This window comes from Canis lupus, chromosome 34 (genome assembly GCF_011100685.1).
Source record: "Canis lupus familiaris isolate Mischka breed German Shepherd chromosome 34, alternate assembly UU_Cfam_GSD_1.0, whole genome shotgun sequence".
Classification (NCBI taxonomy): Eukaryota; Metazoa; Chordata; class Mammalia; order Carnivora; family Canidae; genus Canis; species Canis lupus.
In genome coordinates, this window is record NC_049255.1 from 19,036,889 (window position 1) to 19,057,398 (window position 20,510).

At 45.7% G+C, this 20,510-nt stretch overlaps 1 protein-coding gene and 1 long non-coding RNA gene across 7 annotated transcripts in view; one reads left to right on the forward strand and one right to left on the reverse strand.

Moving 5' to 3' along the window:
- Positions 1–20,510, reverse strand: part of DGKG (diacylglycerol kinase gamma) — a 205,348-nt gene that overhangs the window by 55,025 nt on the left and 129,813 nt on the right. For all 6 annotated transcript variants that reach the window (XR_005383847.1, XR_005383846.1, XM_038583635.1 and 3 more), the window contains one exon: positions 13,522–13,612. Coding sequence is in view for 4 of the 6 variants with exons in the window: in XM_038583635.1 (XP_038439563.1) it covers positions 13,522–13,612 (91 nt within the window). In the remaining 2 variants the exon portion in view is untranslated. The remainder of the gene's footprint in view (positions 1–13,521; positions 13,613–20,510) is intronic.
- LOC106558211 overlaps positions 6,665–20,510 on the forward strand; it is a 28,512-nt gene continuing 14,666 nt past the window's right edge. Inside the window, exons 1-2 of the long non-coding RNA XR_005383849.1 lie at positions 6,665–7,151; positions 7,663–8,670. This is a non-coding gene — a long non-coding RNA (uncharacterized LOC106558211). The remainder of the gene's footprint in view (positions 7,152–7,662; positions 8,671–20,510) is intronic.

The following is a 20,510-nucleotide window of genomic DNA, read 5'->3' on the forward strand; positions in this document are numbered from 1 at the left end:
AGCAATGTATATCCAGTAATTGTTCAAATTTCCTTGATAATCTCAGTTAAAAATAATTGGTTTGTCTGAAAGGTCTACAGATTTGTTTGAGATGTTTCTTAGGTTTCTTTTGACCTATAAATTCCCTGTCCTTTTTGCCTTATAATTTAACATTTATCAAAGGAAATGGGTCAACTGGGCATACAAATCACTTCAGGATTATTAAAATGCAGATTGTGATTCGGGAGATCTTAGGTAGGGCCTCGGGCTCTGGATTTCTATGTGCTGTGTGTGAGGGACCATACTTCCAGAAGTAAGGCTGTATAACATTTCTGGGATTCTGGATTTTGCGGGTTGTGTATCTGAGGTGTCTTTTTTTTGTTTGTTTTTGTTTTTTTTTCTGAGGGGTCTTTTAAACAAATTCCCAGTTTGTCTGCTGTATATTCTCTAAGTTGGTACTTATAGATCTAGAGGTTTGATCAAATTCAGGGTTGACATTTTAAATCAAATTTAATTAATTCATTTAAATTTTAAAAATTTGAGTATAGTTGATACCTGGGTTGACTTTTTGGCAAGACTACTTTATCAGTGGTGGTGTGTATTTCCTACTGCATCTAGTAAGGTGGTTATAGTTTGCTTGTCTCATTTTTTTGTTGTTGTTATGTTCAGATTGGTTAGTGGGTTCCAGTGTGGTCAACCTGACTCTTCCATTATGGAGCTCTTAATTAGTAGATGATGATCCTTGTCTAGACCCATTATTACAGTCCCCTAGTGGAAGGATACCCTTGAGGACACCCTAGTACTCTTTCTGTGCCTTTCTTTGGAATCTCTACAAATGTCATTTTCTCCATGAGTTCTTTGTTCACTTTCCAAAAAGGATCTCCCTCTCTTCTCTGTGTTCTCATGGAATCAAAGTTTTATTTTATTTTTTAAAGATTTTATTTATTCATGAGAGATACAGAGAGAGAGGCAGAGACATAAGCAGAAGCAGGTTCCCTGTGAGGAGCCTGATGCAGGACTTGATCCCAGGACCCTGGGATCACAACTTGAGCCAAAGGCAGATGCTCAGCCACTGAGCCACCCAGGTGTCCCGTAATCAAAGTTCTAAAAGGTCATTCTATCCAATAACTTCATTTTATAGATGAGAAAAATGAAAGTTAAATTAGAATGGTCAGTGTCACAGAGCTAATCAGAATCAGCAGGTCTGAAATGAGACTTTTGGTCATTTGGATTGGCAACCAACAGGTCACAAGTGATTTTGTAAAGAAGGATTTTGGCCACTGGATGAGGGTTGAAGCACAGAATCTTAGAATGGTAAAGCCAGATGGAATATTAGATTTGGCAATCTCTAATTACCAGGATGAGAACAAGGAGGACTAGAATTGGTAAGTGACCTTCCTAGATCACACAAGTAACTCTTGGAAGAGCTAGGGCTTAACTAGGGACTGTAGGGTAAATAGGGGTAGTAGTGAAGGACAGAATCAGAACAGCCATGTGTTTTGGGAGTATATGGGGCTGGAGACCTAAGATGGGAACTAAAGGATAATGTGATTGAGAAAAAGGGTTTTCATGGGTGTTTGAGTCAGAGAAGATACTCAGTGAATACATGTTGGATAAATGCACAGAGGGAGGAGGATGCTGGGGATGCCTAGGATGGAAGTAGATAGAATGGAAGAGAAGATGTGGAAGACAGTGGTGAACATTGGTCTGGGGATGATAGTGGAGTCCTTTCCTACCCTGGTGAGTGAGAAATGGGGGTGGTGTGTCTTTTGAAGAATGAAGTAGGGAAGTAGTGGGTGATGTCTAGGGAAAATAACACTTCACTTACAGTGGGAAGGAAGAGAGAGGACGAGGAAGAGGTAAACAATATCCAGACACACTTAAATCGGGGTTCTGATGGGCTGAGAGGGGGATGGGCAGGAAGAGAGGGAAGCCTCACTTGATGCCTGGGCTCAGATATATAATAAAGGGCAGAGGGATAGCTGACATAAAGACTTGATCCTCCCCTCCAAGATCCTCCCACTCCCCTTTTTTGAGGGAACAGTATGCCAATAGTGATTAGGAAAAGGGAAAGCAGCCGTACCATCCTATATAATCCCAGGGTCCTGTAGGGCCTAGGTGAGAATGGGGGTGAGGTACTCATTTACAGTGGCAACATTTCTACTTTGGTAGGGAGGGTGTTCTCTCTGTGACTTGGCCCGGCAGGTAGGAATGTAAGTTAGAGTATGGGGAAGGAAGGCTGGGCACCGGTCCAAGATATCTTTTGGTTTGGAAAGAGGAGAGTAGTTGAGGAAGAGGGTGAGCTGGGCTCTGGCTTTCAGTCATGCTAGCCCAGACTGGTCTGCATATAGGCCACAGACTTGGGCCTACCCACTCTTATTTCGTACTCACTCTTTAAACTGCCAATCGCTTCTTTTATGCCTATTAGAATCCTACTCTTCTAGCTCAAAAGCTGTCTCCTCTATAAGGCTTTTCCCAATGCTCTAGATAGAAACTGCATCTCTTTCTTTTCCGAATTTTCATTGCCTTGCTTCTCTCTCCAATATGGAATGAATATTTTGCTATGCATTGTTTGCCTGTCCCCAGGAGACTTTAAGCTCCCAGAGGATAGGGACCATGTGTTACACAGCCCTGTGCTTTCTATGGTACCTGGTATATCTTCCTGGTATATATACCTATACCTGGTATATATTCCAGGTAATAATTAACTTTCCACATTAAATGTCCAATATAACTGTTAGTTAATTGAAAGAAAGAATACCAAAGTGTTCTTTAAAGAAACCTCACAAGGTTTCTTTCCTTCTAGGTGAATTCCCACAACTTCCAAGGATGAATATATTGACCAAATAAAGTGGACTGAATGTCCAGGTTAGGGAGAGATAAGAAAGGTTAGTCCAAGTCTGCAAGAAGTAGTCCTCTGATCACAGCATAGGGAAATCTATAGCTGAACAGCTTGTAACAGGAATAGGGCACATGGGGCATGATTTATATGAGAGAGACATTAAGAGACAGAAGACAAAAGCATTTACTCATCTATCAAGAATGATGAAAACCTACTTACTCTGTGCTAGACCCTGGGGATGGAGTAGAAATGGGACACAGTCCTTGTCTTCAAGGTGCTCACAGCAGGTCAATGCTAGAGGCAATGGTGTGCTGCTAACTGCTTAACAGCAGAATCTCCAGGGGAGAAAAAAAAGCAGCAGTTGCTCTGATTGTGGTGTTCCGTGGTATAAATACTCCCACTATGGCCAATTTCAAGCTACCAATGTGACATCACTGAAAGTGGGGCTGGAACTGATGTGCCAGCAAGCAAGCTGGCTCTAGCACATCACTGGGGAGGAAGTAGCTATCTGCATATCTGCAGGGCCTGTGGCCAGAAGAGAGACATTTATTGGGAGTGAAAGAAAAGCAGCCAGGGCAAACAATGATGTCTGTTTTCCCTAGAGAAGAACCAAAGAGAATGTTTTTAGTGTCAATAATCTGATGTGTATCCTGAGGGAAGAAAAGGTGATAAATTGAGTGGTGTTGATGAGTGGTGATAGCATTATTGGAAAGATAGTCCAGTATTATCTACACTGAAAAAAAATTAGCTTGGCATAGGTAAATCTTATAAGACATGGCTTCCCCTACATCCCAGAGGGGTGGTTTTATGCCATTTTAGGAGCTAATATCTGTCATGGGCAGCTAGATACCAATACGTACATATGTTATATGATAATATTAATGTATATCATGTATTAACTACTATATATTCCAGGTAATAATTAATTTTACCTGGTACTTCATATATTTTATGTCTAATCCTTATAACCCTTCAGTGTTGCTATTTGTATCCTCATTTTTACAGATGAGGAAACATCAACTCAGTGAAACTAGGGTTTCATGAACCTGAAGGTTTCCTGCTTGAGATGGAGACGACAACCTCCAGAAGACAATCCAACTTACACGGCATGTTTGGGGATGCCTGTTAATCTTGTGCTTTGTTACCTATGAGACTGCTTTTTGAGTATTCTAGATATTAGAGATTTGAGTCTTCATTTTATAGAGGATGCCAGAAAAAACGAAGAGAAGAGTGGTCAGGATGGTCATGGGTCTGTACGCTGAGTCACATAAGGAACTGGGGATGGTTAGCTTAGTGAAGATAATAGGGTATGATGTGGAAGACAGATCTTCAGCCCTCTGAAGGATGGTCACATGAGGAGCAAGAAGGCATGTTCTAGGTGCCCTCCGAGGGTGAAAATAGGCCAAATGGATGGAGATGAATGGGCAACTCAGTCGTGCACCTCACAAACACATACTATGCACCAATTTTGTTCCAAGCATTGTGCTAAGTGCTGACAGGGGAAGGATATGATGATGAACAGGACATATATCCTTGTTCAACATCGGGAAGAGCTTTCTGGAAGTCAGACCTGTCCCATAATGGAATAGGATTCTGGAAAAGTAGTGAGCTTCCTATCCTTGAAGTATCCAGGAAGAAGCTGGATGTGCACTTATCAGAATGTGCCAGAATGAATCTCCTTGTTGAGTAGTAAATGGGACTAAAGCCCTTCCCAGTTCAGAGATTCGGAGTCTACGTTCAGCCTTGCTTTGGCAGGCTGCTGTGCTGTACTGAAAATGTGTCATCATGACCCCCTCCCACCAGCTTTGCCCACCCAGCTGCATACTCTATATTCTCTGACCGTGAGTCGTGGTGGGCCAGATAGACTGGAAAGTGGTGGCCATCTGTGGCAGGGATGATGGAGTTTTGGCGGGTTTGTGTGGGCTCAAGGAATGCAGCATTGAAGCCATGTACACACAACCTGCTTAAGAACATCCCATGGGCAGAAAATGTTTTCTTCCTCTTCAGCCCTCCTCTGTTGCTGTGCCAGGCGGGCACAATGGTGCCTTTGAGAGGGGCAGCTGGAAGGGGGTGTTGGCAGGGAGGCTGGAAGTAGAACATTGCAGCTGGGGGAGGACCCAAATTCATTTCCAGGAGCAAACCTGCTCTGGGTGCCAGTTTCCAAAACAAAACTGCTGTTTCTCAGAGCTCATGGTGGTGGGTTGCCTCAGAGTTGGACAGAAGGCAAAGCCATTTCCTATACACTGCTCCACCCTCCCCAAGTTAAAAAAAAAAAAAAAAAAAAAAGAAAAGAAAAGAAAGAGAAAAAAGAAAAGCCCAACACAAAACTGGTGTATTGAGGTATTCTTGCTCTGGAAGCAGATTAACAGGTTTTGCTGTCTGTCTGGGTTGCTCAGGCCAACTTGGGGTGGAAAGGGCTTTCTGAGGGGTCCAGCGATTTTGGCAGGCTGATTGCCATGGGAACTGGCAGGGTTCAGGGGCAGGTAGGCTTCTGGGCCATAAGAGAGGGCTCAGAATGGAGACCCCCTTCTTCTGCCTTTTGGGGTCACTTCCCCACAGCCTCCGGGCACCTTTGCTGTCCCATCGGCTCTTCCCACTCACTGTCTTAACTCTCTCTGGTGGGAAAGAAGTGGGAGAACTCTGGCATTTCCTGCCCTGGTTGACAGTTGTCCCAGACCCTCTACTACTTTCAGAGGTCCTAGCAACGGCTCAGGGATGGGTGTGGGAGGACTTCCCACTCTAGGCAGTTAGAAGGTCCAAGTGCCAGGCTGCAAGCATGGCCACCTCCCCCTTTGTGCTTTAAATGGAGCAAGGTGGGTCCCTTTTACCTGGATGGCTTCCCACAAAAAGGTATCACTTGGGGCTGGTCAAGTGGTAATTTCTATTAGCGTTTACACCAGTAATTATGGGATTTTTCACACTTTGGTTCAATTTTATACCTAATAACTATAGAGCAATTATTTCATTTCAGGCACTGTGCTAGACCTGGGGATCCAGAATGAATAAGCTAGAGCTCTTGCTTCAGACAGCTAACTGCCAAATCCCACAAGGGACCCCCACCATCAACTCAGAGACATGTGCTTTAGGTAGAAAGCAGAGTGTAATGCAGAGGTCATCTCCTCCTGGGAGTGCTGCAGCACTGTGGGGGCACATGGGCTGGACGCTTATCTGATCTTAGGGTTCCTACTTATGTTTAGGAGACTCAGTTTCCTTGTATAAATAATGAGAATAATACACACCATGCAGAGTTGTTATAAGGATTGAATAAGACATGTATGAAGATGCCTGGACAGAGCCCATCGCCGGGTAAATGATTACTGCTACTATGAATCTGTTGGTCCAAATGGACTTGAGATATAACAAGTATGTGTGCACAGTGGTATTTATCTGATCCTTTGTTAGACTAGATACTCTTCCCCAATGAGTCCATTCTTCTACCTTAATTCCTCTTCTGTAAAAGACAAGGATCAGCAAATTTATGACCTCACTAAGATAGATAAACGAAGGCCTACCCACTAGAGCCAACAAGTCATATTTGTATATAATATTCTCTGTTATATAACCCAGTTGTAGGAGCAGTAAAGGGTTGGAATGCTTCTATTCCCTGAGATTCCTGAATCTCTTGAATGTGGAAATGAAGATGATGAATTCTTTTCAATACTCTAAAAAGTCTAAGAGAAATGATACACTTCCCACTGCTAGAACCTCACAGTTTATCATTACTTAGGATGATGTATTTGTTTGGTAGACAGTGCCTTGGGAAGTTATTCTTTCACTAAGGGACCTTGGGGGTAGAAAAGTTAAACTCACCGGGCAGAGGTTAGCTTAGCGATCTTCCAGGAACCCATTGTGGGGGTGCTTCCTAGCCGGACATGCTGTCACATGACCCCAACCTGGGTCATCTGAGACCGCCTACAGCCTCCTCTAGCCTCTGCACCACGTATCTCCCTGCTGCTTTGTGACAATGTGCATGTGAGAATTCATCCTTAAAAGTTATTCCAAGGTCCTTGGAAGACACAAAGTATGGATAGCCAGGAGTCTGCAGACAAAGAAAATCAAAGCAATTCAAAAAGAACAAAGGAAATGGAAAAGAAGGAGAAAATAAAAGCATATGGATGAATGGAGGCTTGAAGTGGAATACAGGGTTCACATTTGTGGGAAGTAAAAAAAGAAGGGTCTTATAAGAGAGGGAAAAAGTTATGTGGCTGAAACTGCAAGCAGACAGTGGCATTTTGTAAGACAAAATCGACAGAAACCGTTTCTCTTTATTTGGCTGGAAGATTTTAAGGATCAGTGGAGGAAACGTGTAGCCAGTACGTGGCTGAAAGAGGTAAAGAGGGAGGATGGAGCTGTGGTGAAAAATGGGTAAAGTTACAAGAAATTGAAGAATCACAGAGGTCCTCCTAGAGACGTGATTTTAAAGACACAGGGGCTAATAGTCTTTTTTATGGGGTTGAAATAAGGCCTGTGTTAGAGCAGTGCTGAGATCATGGGTTCCTTTTCCTCTCTGCCCATCTATAGTTTAAAGTGTTCTACAATGAATTGGGGGTACTGTTATAATCAGGAAATGAGTAGCCTGCATAGTAGGAGGGAGCGAGAAGGGAACTGAGGTGGGAGCCCAGCAGGGAGCGCTGGGCCATGGGCAGGGAGGATTGTGACCTGGCCAGAGCTGCTTTGGGGCTGGGGTCTCATCATGATGATGGTGCTCCAGTGATGGAACCACTGGCCTTGACGGAGGAAGGGAATAGATCAGAAGAGGATGTCTCTCTAAGGCCCATTCCTGCCTTCCCTGGACTCTAGGCTTTAATGCATAATCAGGTTGCCACCTTTTTATTTTCCAGGAACTGAAAACCCCTATGAATGCTCTTCTCACCTCTCCCTTTCCCAGGAGGCTGTTTTCATTCCATGTTCCTTGGATTTGCGGCTGGGTTGATGGGCTAAGTGTTTGGCCAGTTCCCATCTTCATTACTCCAAGCTCTGAAAGGCTGTACCTGCCCAAGCTGAGAAGGTCTGAGGGCCTGAAGAGGCCACGGGACTTGAAGATTTCTTCCCCTTCCATTTAAGGGCGTGCACTACTGCAGGTGGTTATACTGAGGCAGAACAAGAGAATGCCTTATTCTGGCTGGGTGAACTTGGCCAGGCTACTTAAGCCGTAAAGTCCTCACTTTCTCTCTTTTGAAAAAAATAACAGCACTTGATTGGATTGAAGTAGTTAAAGGTATCCGCCCAAATCTTAAAATAATCTGATGCATTATTTATTAACGTCTTTACATGCACATGGCTGTGCTAAATGTTAGTTTAAGAATTTAGGATTCTCATAGACAAGGCCCATATCTTGAGGAAGGAAGATCAACGGTCCCTAGCACTGTGTCCGGCACACTCCCTTTTGTAAAAGTAAATTTTTAAAAACTGAGATGAAATTCACATAACAGAATTAACCATTTTAAAATGTAGAATTCGGTGGCATTTAGTACTTCCACTCACACTGTCTTCTTAAAGTGTTAGAATAACACAGTCGGTTGGCTTGGTTCCATTTTGTTGTAATAACAAAATGCTGCACTGCACCTCCACGCGTCCCTTCTTGTGAGCCTGCACTCGAGAAATTCTCTAGGTCTGAGTCGCAAAGAATCTACTGGGTCATAGGATCTACAAATGCATTTTCAGTTCGGCGTATATTGCTAAACTGTTCTGTGAAATGGCCACCATTTGCATTTCCATGGCAGCGGCTGAAGTTCCCACTTCTGTGTCTCCTGACCACCATGGGGCTGGATGTAGGGGAGACCAAAGAGTGGTGAAGTCCTGAACTAGCTCTATCAGCATCAGCATGGAGAGATCCCGAGAACATCATGGTGAGTGAAAAAGGCAGGTTGCAGGGCACAAAAGGATTGTGGGACAACTCAGTTCTATCTATACTCTTTTTTTTTTTTTTTTAAGATTTCATTTATTTATTCATGAGAGACATAGAGAGGCAGAGACATAGGGAGAGAGAGAAGCAGGCTCCCTGTGGGGAGCCCGATGTGGAACTCCATCCCTGGACCCGGGATCACAACCTGAGCCAAAGGCAGATGCTCAACCACTGAACCACTCAGGCATCCCTCAAGTATTTTTCTAATCAAAGGAAGAAAATAGTACAGATAGGGATGCCTGGGTGGCTCATGAATAAATAAATGAAATCTTTAAAAAAAAATACTTGAAGGGAATAAAGCAAATATTGACAAATATCATTTCTAAGTGAGAGGGAAATAGGAGTATTTGATATATTGTTCTTGAGACTTTGTTGTATTTTTAAAAAATTCCTCAATTAAATGGGGAGAGGGGGAGGGGAAAACCGATGTGCAGATTCCCAAAATATACAGGATAACAGATTTTTTTGAGCAGCTTCCAAATTTGGATTCACTTTCCCCCATGCAGAAATTCATATTAGTGGAGCCAACTAGCCTCCCCTTGTGAACATTGTTTTAAAGTAGATAAAATATCAAGGAATTTTGGAAGTTCTTATTTTTAGCCAGTAAAATGAAAAATTTCCACAGTATGTAAAATACAGTGCTCTAGTCGAAGCCTGCCTGGTTGGCTCCACCTAACTATGATCACGTCTAAGAACCTTTCCAAAGCTATTCTGGGCCTGGGGTGGGGGAGGTGACTCACTGTGTCCCTCCCTCACCCCAGCCCCTATCTGTTTATTCAGGTGAAATCAGATTAAAATGAACCTTAATGGTAGCTTTGGAAGTCAGAGACAAAGAGATCCTGCGAGAAGCCTTAGGCCAAGGATGATGAGAGTTATGTGGGTGACATTGCTAGCTTCTTAATTAGCGTCAACCACAATTTACGGAGCACCCATTTTTCAGAACAACACTAGCTTTCATAGGCTTTCCTCTGTGTTACTGGGAAGGAAGCATCCAGAGTGAGCACATGCGATGTTATTTTATGCTTTCTTTTGGATAAACATAAAAATCTCATGCCTACTTTTAATGCTATCTGAAATGTTAAATACAAGCATGTGAATAAAAGATTACATATGCCCCATACCTAGTTGAGAATCTAGATTCTAAACTGAAGTGCCAGTACTGTCCCGAAACTCTGGGGCTTGGGGGCAAATCTGGATTCGAAGCCTGGCCTGACCATTCGGAAGCTGTAGACTTCAGGGGAGCTCCTTGCCAGCTCTGGGAAGCTGATTGTGACACCTGCCACTTGGGGCTGCTTTGCAGCTTCTGCAAGGCACTTGGCTCCTTTGCTAGTTTTTCAAAAACCAAATATGAAAATTTTAATTAATTTAACTTAATTTTTTTCCTTCTATTTTTTGGATGAGAATACTGAGGCCTGTTAAGCACGAGACTTGACCTAACTGCAGAACAGGGCTCACCTGCTGGTCCTATGTTCCTGGGTCAGGCACCTTCTATGGTGCCTGCCCTCACAGAGTCTCTGCAGGTGAGCAGGAGATCTAGAATTACCTTCTCCCCTGCCTGAGTCTCTCTGAGCAGCTCAAAAGAGCATCTAGAGTGATCTGGCTCATGTGGCTCCCCAGGACCCCTGGATCCAATTTCCTTAGCACTAGTTAAGTGAAGATGCTATATTAACCAGCTGTTGTGCGTGTCAGTGGGGCTGTAAGCTCTCAGAGAAGTGACCAGGTCTCCTGGTGCTTCTCAACAAGCCACTGGCCTCAGAAATAGACTGTGTTTCCTATGAGAGACTTTTAATGGAGAGCTTCCCTGGACGATCTCAGGTTAGCTTTTAGTCTTACCACTCAGAGTTTCACCAGCATGACGCACACAGCAACTATTCAGACTTTGCTATCTGTTCCCCTCAACCTCTAACCTTTGTGCTCTTTCTCAAGTTGCTGAACCCCTCGACCTCAGCTTCCTCACCCATAAAGTAAGGATGTGAGTAACTGCCCTGGATGTTCCGAGGATCAAAACAACATGAACTGCTGCACGGGAAAGCCTTTTGTAAACTTTTTAAGGCATAACTACCACTTTCCTGTGGTCCAGCATGAACCCATTCCTTTCCCAAAGGAGCCCTTAAGGGGAACAGTGTCTTCTGTTCTTTCAAAGCATTTCTCAGCAGACCCCTCTAGCTGCCTTCACTGAGAGGGAACCACAGGGGCCCTCATTCAATAAAGCAGGAAGGAACTGCATCCTTGCTAAAGAATTCAGAGTTCCTAGCACTTTCAAGGTAAATATCTGTTGAGTTCTAAGCTAACCTCATTCCAGGAGACCAAAATCTTCTCTCTTAGCAGTTTCCAGTGAGAGAATCTTGGTCTAGTTACTTAATGCATCTGAGCCTCAGTTTCCGTAGAAAATGTGAAGATACTTGCCTCACCGGATTCTTGTGTCAAATGAGGACACATGATGGTAGGCAGTCACCACACCTGACTTTTTCCTCTCCTTTGTACTTTTCTCTTCCATTTACCCTTCTAAACTATGTCTCAGCTTCCTTTTCCAGGAAATGGGGATAACACTACCTGGCCAACACACTCACAGGATTACTGTGTGACTGCCCAATCAGCTGAGGTAGGGCTTTGGAAAGGATATGTGTAGTAGAAATACCTGTATGGGGTTATTCTCGGGGTCACTGACCTCGAACTGATGAGTGTACTGGTCCTCAAAGGCCTGGGCTGTTTTGTGTAGCGGCCACCTTTAGTAGCTCCCTTCACCAGCTTCTACTGCTCTCTGCTCTCTGGAGGCTCCTAATGCTCTCACATCTACCTGTGGTGCTCTGCGGCCTCCTAATCCCTGTCCCTCCCATGCCTCACCCCCATCTGCCTCTCTGGATCACAAGGCACAGGACCACCCACTCACTGCTCTCTGGATGCAAAAATGGTGCCTGCTCCAATCCCGAAGGCTGTTAGAAACCGCCTGCACATGACCCCCCTACCCTCATGAATAAGTACTAAAAAGACTCATTATGGGTAGATAAGGAAAACAGGAAATGCTCCCTAAAGCCCCCTACAACCCTCAATTTGAACAATCCCACCCCCTACAGAGGTCCCCAGCGTCTTATGCTAGGAGGCCACTAGCCCCCTCTGGGGTTGAGGAAGAGCCCTGTGTCCTAGACCCAAAGGGAACCGTTGGGAGGGCGAGCTGCAGAGGCAGGCGCAGGGGAGCCGAGCTGCTCTATTCTGGGCGCAGTTTCAAGGCCAGCTGCAAGGAGAACAAGCAGTTGCTGTGCGCCTGCAGCTGGCAGTGGTTAGGCCAGGGCTGTCCCTCACTTGGTGTATATTTAAAGAGACCCCACCAGACGATCATGCCAACAGGAAAAATGCACACACATCTCTGCTGGCCTGGTTCAGCTTCCAAGCTCAGCCCCCTCCGCCTTCACTGCAGCTCCCAGGCAGTGGATGAGAGAGAGAGAGAGAGAGAGAGAGAGAGGTGGGCCAGCTCCCCGGCCTCTCCCAGGTGTAGCTGGTCCCACCGGGAACACACGGCCCTGGCTCCTGGGCCTTCCTACCCTCAGACAGAGCTGGGCAAAAGTTCCAGGGATTAGCCCTGACCGGCTCCTCCCACCCTGGGGTTGGTAACCCAGCAACCAAAGGGGAGAGGCAGGCAGATGAGTCAAATGGAAGCACAGAATCTCTGGCTTTGTGTTTTGTTTGTGAAAACTCCCTGTGCACACAGGCTGCCTTCGACAGGGGATGGCGGGGCTTTCCCACACTGCTTCAGGCCAAATGTTCCTCCTCAAAGGGGTGCCCAGGCCCCACTTGACTGCTAATGCGGACTTAGGGACAAAGCTGGTGGGCCAGGGGGAGCCCATCCTGGCTGAACTCTTTGGCTGCCTCTTTCACTTGTTTTTCTCAAGTGAAAACAAGGCTACAGGCCTGAGTCCCACGGGAAGGTGGCGTGGTAGCTGAGAAGTATGGGCAAGGGAACCAGCGGCCTGAGGCCTCCGCAGAGCAGAGGCAGGCTGGGGTGCATAGACAGCAGGGCTCTCCGGTGGCCAGAGACCAAGGACGGCTTCTCAGAGCGCCGAAGAGACTTCTGGGGGAACCCGGCAGGAGTGGGGTGAGTGGTAGGAAGAGGGCAGCTTATCAACCAGGGGAGGGAAGCATCCGGCAAACTGTGTGAGGCAGGCTGCTACAAGTGCCGGAAGAGTTAGGAAAACACAAGTGTGCCAACGGGATCGGCTACATAATTGGAGGGGCCCAGTTCAAGATGAAAAGGCAGGGCCCTTTGTTAAAATCTACCAAGAATTTCAAGCATGAACCCGAGGACCCTCTGAGCAACCGCATAGGTTGCACACCCACAAAGCTGACCCTGGGTACCTATGAGTGGGCTCCTGGAGCAGCTTTGACAGCAGAGGTGGAGTGAGCTGGGGGGTATCTGCCTCTTGGCCGTCAGCTCCCAGACCTTTACCAGCCCTGAGACGCAGCCTCTCCCCACCAACAGCCGGTCTCCCTGCGCTGGCACTTGCCTCTCAGGAAAGGGGGAATTGCAATGTCGTGGTGAGGACAGGGCTGAGGACTGGAATGGACCTCTAGGCCCAGAGCTCCAAGGACTCCCCGGATGCGCCAAGAAAGGCAGGTCCAGTGGCTGGAGCCCCGTCAGAGTGAGGTTGCAGAGGTGTCTGGGAGCAGGATGGAGATACAGCCAATGGACTCCACTCTGGATCTCCTCTTAAGGACCCAGCGGACATGTCCTGAGGGTGTGTGTGACAGTCCAGGAGCAGAACCAAGGTCTGGGAAGCCTTATTCTCTCCTGGGGACTTACCTCCAACTCTATGTGGTCATGGAGCTTCTTGCAGGTAGCTGCAAAGGTCTCCGAGGTGCCAAATTCAAAATACCACAGTTTATTTTTCATCCTGCACAATGAAGCAGAGAGCTGACTCAATATTCTGTATTTGAAATGGTCGTGCAAAATAGCTATGCCAGTGGGGCTGTGAGGCCCAAGCCCTTAGCATCCTGCATTCCTATATTTTCAGCACTTCTTAATCAGATGATCGATCACCTGTAGAAATTTTTCACCAGCTGTTCTGGCTACGAACTTAGAGAAAAAGCCATTCATTTCTTAGACATCATGGCTACTTGGCTGAACCTCCACCTGCTCTGAACTTCCTGGACAGAGCAGGGGGGAAAGGTGCACTGGCTCCTGTATCTGGATCAAGGGAAGAGTCCTATGAAAATCAACCAGAGGTGGCAAGTGACATCATCTCTATCGTGGTCCTTTCTACTGATAATGCCCAGGAACTTCAGCTACAGGCCTCTCTTGGGTATCGCTGGGGTACAAAGGGAAGAAGAGACAGACTTTTGAGACTTGAGGTACAGATCATCTCGGGGCAGAGAAGAGAGAGTTCCACACTAAACCAGCCAAAACACGTGCTGCTCTATGCTCTGCCTGAGGGACGCAGAGTGGAGAGAATGAGAGACAGATTTGCCAGACAAGGTAGAAAGAGAAGAAAAAAGTGAGTTATTTGGTAGCAAGTGGCTCCCCCCACCACACACCTCTTCTTTGATTGCATTTGGCTTAGGTCATGGCAATACTTCATTTAGGGGGAGGCCTGGTCATTTGCTTCAAAGTAAGAGCTCACCACTTTGAGCTTTAGAAGTTTTCAACATTTTCTTTAGTGGGAGGAAAAGAAAGGGATTCCCATGTAGCTGGGGGCTTTGCAAAGTCAGATGGTGTCTCCTGACACTTGGTCACTTTGATCAGATGGTCTCACCAAGAAGTGTGTCTGATGGTATCCCATTCCTTCCATCCCAACTGTTGTCCAATTATGAGGGGCTGGCTAAGAGAAGGGACACCTGTCCAGTTTATAAGCTGGCAGATTTTGCCAAGGAAGGATTAAACAAAATCACATTTTTCTTGGCACATTCTTCAGGAGAGGGGAAGCTAACTTGTGCACTGCTGATCCTCCATCCTCAGATTCATGGACTAGAAGGAACAAAGCATTCTTTGGAGGGAAGAGGGCTCTTATTTCTTTCTAGTAGTCCTTGGGCCATATTAGATGAGTCTTCAGAACAAAAGGCAACTTTTATCTCTGCATTTCTCAAAGAGTCTGCCTGGAATGTGAAGATGATGAGACTGTTCTTCCATGATGGTTTCTAAGACCTACTTGACTGGAAAGTCACCTTTTTGACTTTGTGTATGTATGAAAAGAAATAATAAATAACGAGGAAAATAAGAACAGGTAAGATTTAGGGAGTTATACCTAATGAAGAAAGTTAGCAGAACTGGGTATACTTTTAAGCAGACCGGTGCTTCTCAACTAGTGTGCTCCAACAGGGCATGCCTGGAATGTCCATCCCCTCAGTCTTTGGGGTAGCCAGGTTGGGGCCTGGGGCAGGCTGAGCCCTGCTGTCATAGTGGGGACTCTCATCTGTATGCCAAAAAAGTGCTTTTGTTTTCTACACCTGCCCTGAAGTGAAAAATATTGGGAAACACTGTTTTAGATCACTGGTTCTCTGTAGGCACAGTAATGGGAATACGATCACCTGGGGACTTCATTAAAATACGGGTTCTGATTCAGCCATTCAGGACTGGGGCCTGAGAATTCTGTGTTTTTTAACAAGTTGCGGATGCTGGTCCAGGGATCACACCTGGTGCCGTGAGGATGTGGAGACCACAAGTATGGTTCTGAAACATTAGTATTCATAAGAACTGCCTGGAGAATATGATTAAAATCTTCCTTCCTGGGCTTCGATCTGTAGAGAGTCTGCGATAATTTTGGGATAGGGCCCAGGAAGAGGCAGGAGTGCCCAGGGGATCATTACGCAGGTGGTCAGGTGTCGTGACTTTAAGAAACATTCCTCTAGATACCAATGAAGTGACAACCAAGGAACAGAATGGACTGATTAAACCTGACAGAGAGGATTCCTCAGGGAGGATAAAATGAGGGTCAATGCCTCTCCATAGACAATGATGGCAAAAGACCCAGGGACAGGAAAAACACAGACCGTCATAAATGTCAAGGTTGAGCATTCCTCTCTGGCAGCGAAAGCATCTCTATAGCCAAGAGACCTGCATTGTGATTCCATTTTCAAATATCACTTCTGGTCTGAATCATGACTTGAAAGTTATTGCCAGGAGATTTAGAGTTTTAATAAAAATTTCCGGAAGCCACCTGCTATTTTTGTCCAGAAGTGGCTCTTCTGATAATCTAATAAGGTTAAGAGGTCATGGTTAGGTCAGTGCAACAGAATGACAGAGAGGCTCAAACAGACTACTCATCCATTGCTGGTAAGTTGCTGCCTGTGTAATCTTTGGCAAGTGTTAAGCCTTAGTTTCCTCATCTGTAAAATGGAGTTGATACAAAGACCTGCTTCAAAGGGTAAGTGAGAAGATTAAACGTGGCGTTTGCAAAGCACTTTACATAAGGCTTGCTGCAAAGCCAGCTCACCAAGAATGTTAGCTACTTAAATATTGGTTATTATTTCAATGTCTTGAGTTGACATATTCGGATGACATAGGGCAAAAATGACAGATCAGGCTGGGTGGCTATAGACATTAAATGTGAAAAGTTTCTAGTGTAGGAAAATATGTGATCCTATTTGTTGAATCATGTGTCTTGACTTGTGGTTAGAAACATATGTTCCCCACATGTTTGTTCTAATAGCTTTTTCCAGATCATTACCACACCCTAGTCCTTGGCTAATTATCTTGACTGGTCACACAATTGTCCAAAGACGTGATGTTGATTAGGAATATGCTTCTGAGAAAGTGTATGTTTGGTGTGAGACAAAGCATTTCAGTTCAAGAAATTAATTGTGCCGGAACTAGATGGGGTTGTGCTAGGTATAACTGAAGAACAAAACACAGTACCACATGAGGAAAGATGGACAAGGAAAAAGATCATAGAGTTGTGAGCTAAGCCCTAAGCACTGAGGATACCTAGGAGAAGGGATATCCATTCTTAATGAGGCCAGGGGCAATCAGAGAAAGCAACCTGGGGGGTGAGGGGTAGGGAATGTCAAGGTTGAGTTCTGAAAAGCATGAAAGGGAACAGAGAAAGTGGAGCATTTCAGGCAGATAAAGAAGCCCAGGCAATGGCACAGGGCAAGAGAGAGCATAAACTTGCTGCAGGTGTCCTGAATTCAAGGTGGGTGGACTGGTGATCGGGCAGGTAAGGCTGGAGAGGCAGACAGGAGCACGATTGTAAAGGCTGGGGATGTTACACTTAGGTGTTTGGGTTTTAGCTTTAAGTCTATAGTGTATCATGACCATCCTTACCTGAAGGTAAGGGGTTGGTGTGATAGTAATGACCTGATAAAATCTGTGCTTTTTGAAAATCACTCTGTCCCAAGTGTGCAGAGTGGGTACAGACTGGAAGCCTAGAGAGTAGTTTGGAGGTGGTGTAGAAATCCAGAACAAACTGGGAGGGGCTCGAATGAAGGTAGTGACAGTAGAGTTACAGAGAAGAGAATTCATTCACAAGCTAAAATTTAGGAGGTGGAATTGACGAGCTGGTTGGTTGTGAGGAACAAATAAGAGAGTCATCGCGGTAACACCCAAGGTTTTGTTGTAGCATGAGAATGGCAGGTGCCATTCGCTGAGAGAGGGACACAGGAAATCAAGTCTCCAGTGGTGGTCCTCCTTGTAACTGAAGGATAGCACTTTGGTGTTTGGGCCTATCTGTCCATGCATCCATGCATCTGTCCATAGAACATCTGCTAAGCCGTCCTATGGGCCAGGCACCGTGTAGGGCTTGGAGATGGTGATGAGTAAGGGTCTCTGGCCTCACAGAGCTTACACACTTTTAAGAACTTCACCAAGACACTAACATTTGACCTTTGACCCACAGAAGACTATGCAGCCAACATTTAAGAGCTTTTACTTCTTCTCAGGGACATTTTAGTTAGAAGTGAATACTTCCTATTTCTGTGGCCTATAGCCATGGCCGTGAAACATTTTACATACACTCTCTCTTTCAAGTCTCAGAAGAACCCTATGAGGTAGATACTGTTGCTACAAATAAGGAAACTGAGACTTGGGAGGATAAGTAACTTGTCTAAGGTTGCAAAGCGAGTGAGCGCAGAGTGGTGCCCAACCCTGTGTAGGCTTTGCTGCTCTGCCACTGATCTTAGCGTGCTCTGTGGTGTGGTGCTGTTGTGTTCCTACTGTGCTCACTAGACTGTGAGTTGTGGTTCTCCTTCTCCAGGTTGTTAAGTGGATGTACTCAAGGACCTGGGGTGTCAGGTTACCTTGCGTCCTAGGAGATACTGTCTGATGCAGAGTGTCAGGCCCTCCCAGCTCCCAGTGACCAGGGGAGTTCAAGAGGAGTTGGAATTGGATTTGTCACAGGAACCTCCTGGTTTTGAATCTACCCAGTCTCTCAGTCAGGGAGACCAGAATGGACCCTGGTAAAGCCAGATGCTTCCAGGACACCCTGCACTTTGCCTTCTCTCAGCTCACCCAGAAATGGGGCAGGGGCAGTGTCCCAACACAGGGACAAAGAACAGGGAAAGCTGGAAAACAAACCAGCTTAGGAGACACGTGAAATCATCTACAGATAGGTCTTGGTCCACAGAAGGCCCTTATCCCCTACACATTAAGTTTGTTGATTGAATGTTGCTGATGCCCTGTCAGTAATCAAAGTACTCTTTTCATAATGAAGAAGGTCACTTATGTGGCTAATCAGAAAAAAAAAAAAAAAAAAAGCCACTAGCCTTTATTTGAGATAATATAGAGGGTGGATTTTTAGGTTGTCTCTGTCCTAACCACCGAAATGTTTGAATGTATGAAGGCAGGGGCCATGGGGACAGAGATAGAGAAAGGAAGGGACCCCTATGGGGCTAAAGCTGGTTCAGGGAAAGATGGTTCCCAGAACCCTGCCCGACTGAGGTCAGTCATTAATGGTGGGCCATGAGGTGGAGGTTGGCTTCAAGCCAAGTGATGTAAGAGAAGATAAGATAGAACCTTTCTTTATATATGTTGGGGTGTTGTTGCCAAGGATTTCACTGGTAGGCGAATCTAAGGCAGGGCTCCATGCGGGTTTCGGACTGCCCCCTCTCGCAGCCCCTTCACATCAGGAAGGAAGCCAAACTCCCAGCCTACCATCACTGCACACCAAGACACCAGGGGCGCAGTAGCCGGGACTCCTATCCTAGGCTCTGTCTACACTGCCAGAGCAAATCTGTATAGCATGGAGTGCTGACAGGTTTTTTGTTGATCTGGAACTAGACTCTGGCCTCTTGATTTTGTACTCTGCTGAACGTTTTACATACATTCTCTCTTTTTAGTCTCAGGAGAAGTCGACGAATAGGTACCGTTGCTACCAATAAAGAATTCACACATTCAAGTGTGTTCTTCTCTGCCTCACCTTCCCTTTTTACCGTTTCCTTGACCAGCACCAGCACCTTTCCCAAGCCTTTGGTAAAAGTCTATAAAGCATATGATACTCTACAGTTTGCAGTGGGAGACGGCCCCTACCCTACCCTGCCAACCAGAGCCTGAACGCCTGTGTTTCTTCTCTTTTGAAGATGGCTCCCCAGACACGTGGTTAGCCCTTGTTGGGAGGGTTGCTGCTGCTGCTGCTGCTGCTGCTGCCTATGGCACTGGTGTCTGTGTGTTTCACCTTCAGTTGTACAACAATATGGCATTTGGGATCCGAGAGGCTATGGTTCTGCCACTAGCTGGCTAGGTGGTGATATGAGTTCTTTAAAGCTCCATTTCTTCTAAAAAATGGGAATTTTTTTAAAAAAGTATTTTATTTTGGAAGGGGAAGAGGGTGGGAGAGGGACAAGCAGACTCTGTGCTGAGCGCAGAGCCTTGATGTGGGGCTCAACCTACAACCCTGAGATCATGACCTCAGCCGAAATCAAGAGTCTGACACGCAACCCATGGAGCCACCCAGGCGCCCAGGAATATTATTTTCTGTCCCACAAAGCTGTGAAGCTGCTGCGGCAAATACAGAGCACCAAGCAGCATTTAATGCATGGCAAGTACTCACTAACTGTTCTTTCTAGTTACTAGGAGATGCAATCACTGGGAGACTCATTCCTTTAGGGGTAGGAGTAGGGTTGGTGAGGGGTCTATCCCAGGTAGCCAATGTATTTGAAGAAAATAAAGCTAACAATGTTTTAGTGACTTCTGGAGTGCTCTTTTCTGTGTCTCTCTTCCAGGGTTCTTTTTTGGCTCACCATGTCTTTCCTTCTCATAATCACCTTTTAGCTGGAGAGGACTAATCCTTAACCAGTTGTCCTGGGGCAGGTTTCCATGTCCACGAAACTCCTAGATGCCCTGTCAGGCTCGAAACTACTACCCAGATGAGCCCATCTTGAGGCAGAAGACCCCCACTGGGCTCCTCAAGGGACTTCAGTCACATGGAGGAGAGGCAAACAGCAGCAGTGACACCGTGGGCTGAGTCTATTTCTGGGTTTTCTTAACTTCCCCCAGCTTTATAAGAAAATAACATCGATTGCACACTAGTGAGCTGGATCTTCTCATTTGACAGATGAGGGCAAAATGAGACTAATTAAAAATGTTCTTTTGTATTTGTCAGCGATTTAGGGCTGGATTCAGTCATCATCCCCACAGCCTATGAATAGCTCGTTTTCAAGAATGTCCACAAGTTAAAACCAAGCTAGCTGCTGGGCATTTTTACCAACAAAGGCCATGGAGCTTCTGATGGCCCTTTTCTGATATTCTAGGAAGTTTTAAGGGCAATAGGCTTTTGAAGTCGTGAAAACATGAAAACATTTCTTTGGGCTTAGAAGGCTACAAAGAGGACACTACGGCTATTTCTAGAAATAGGAGCCCTTGAA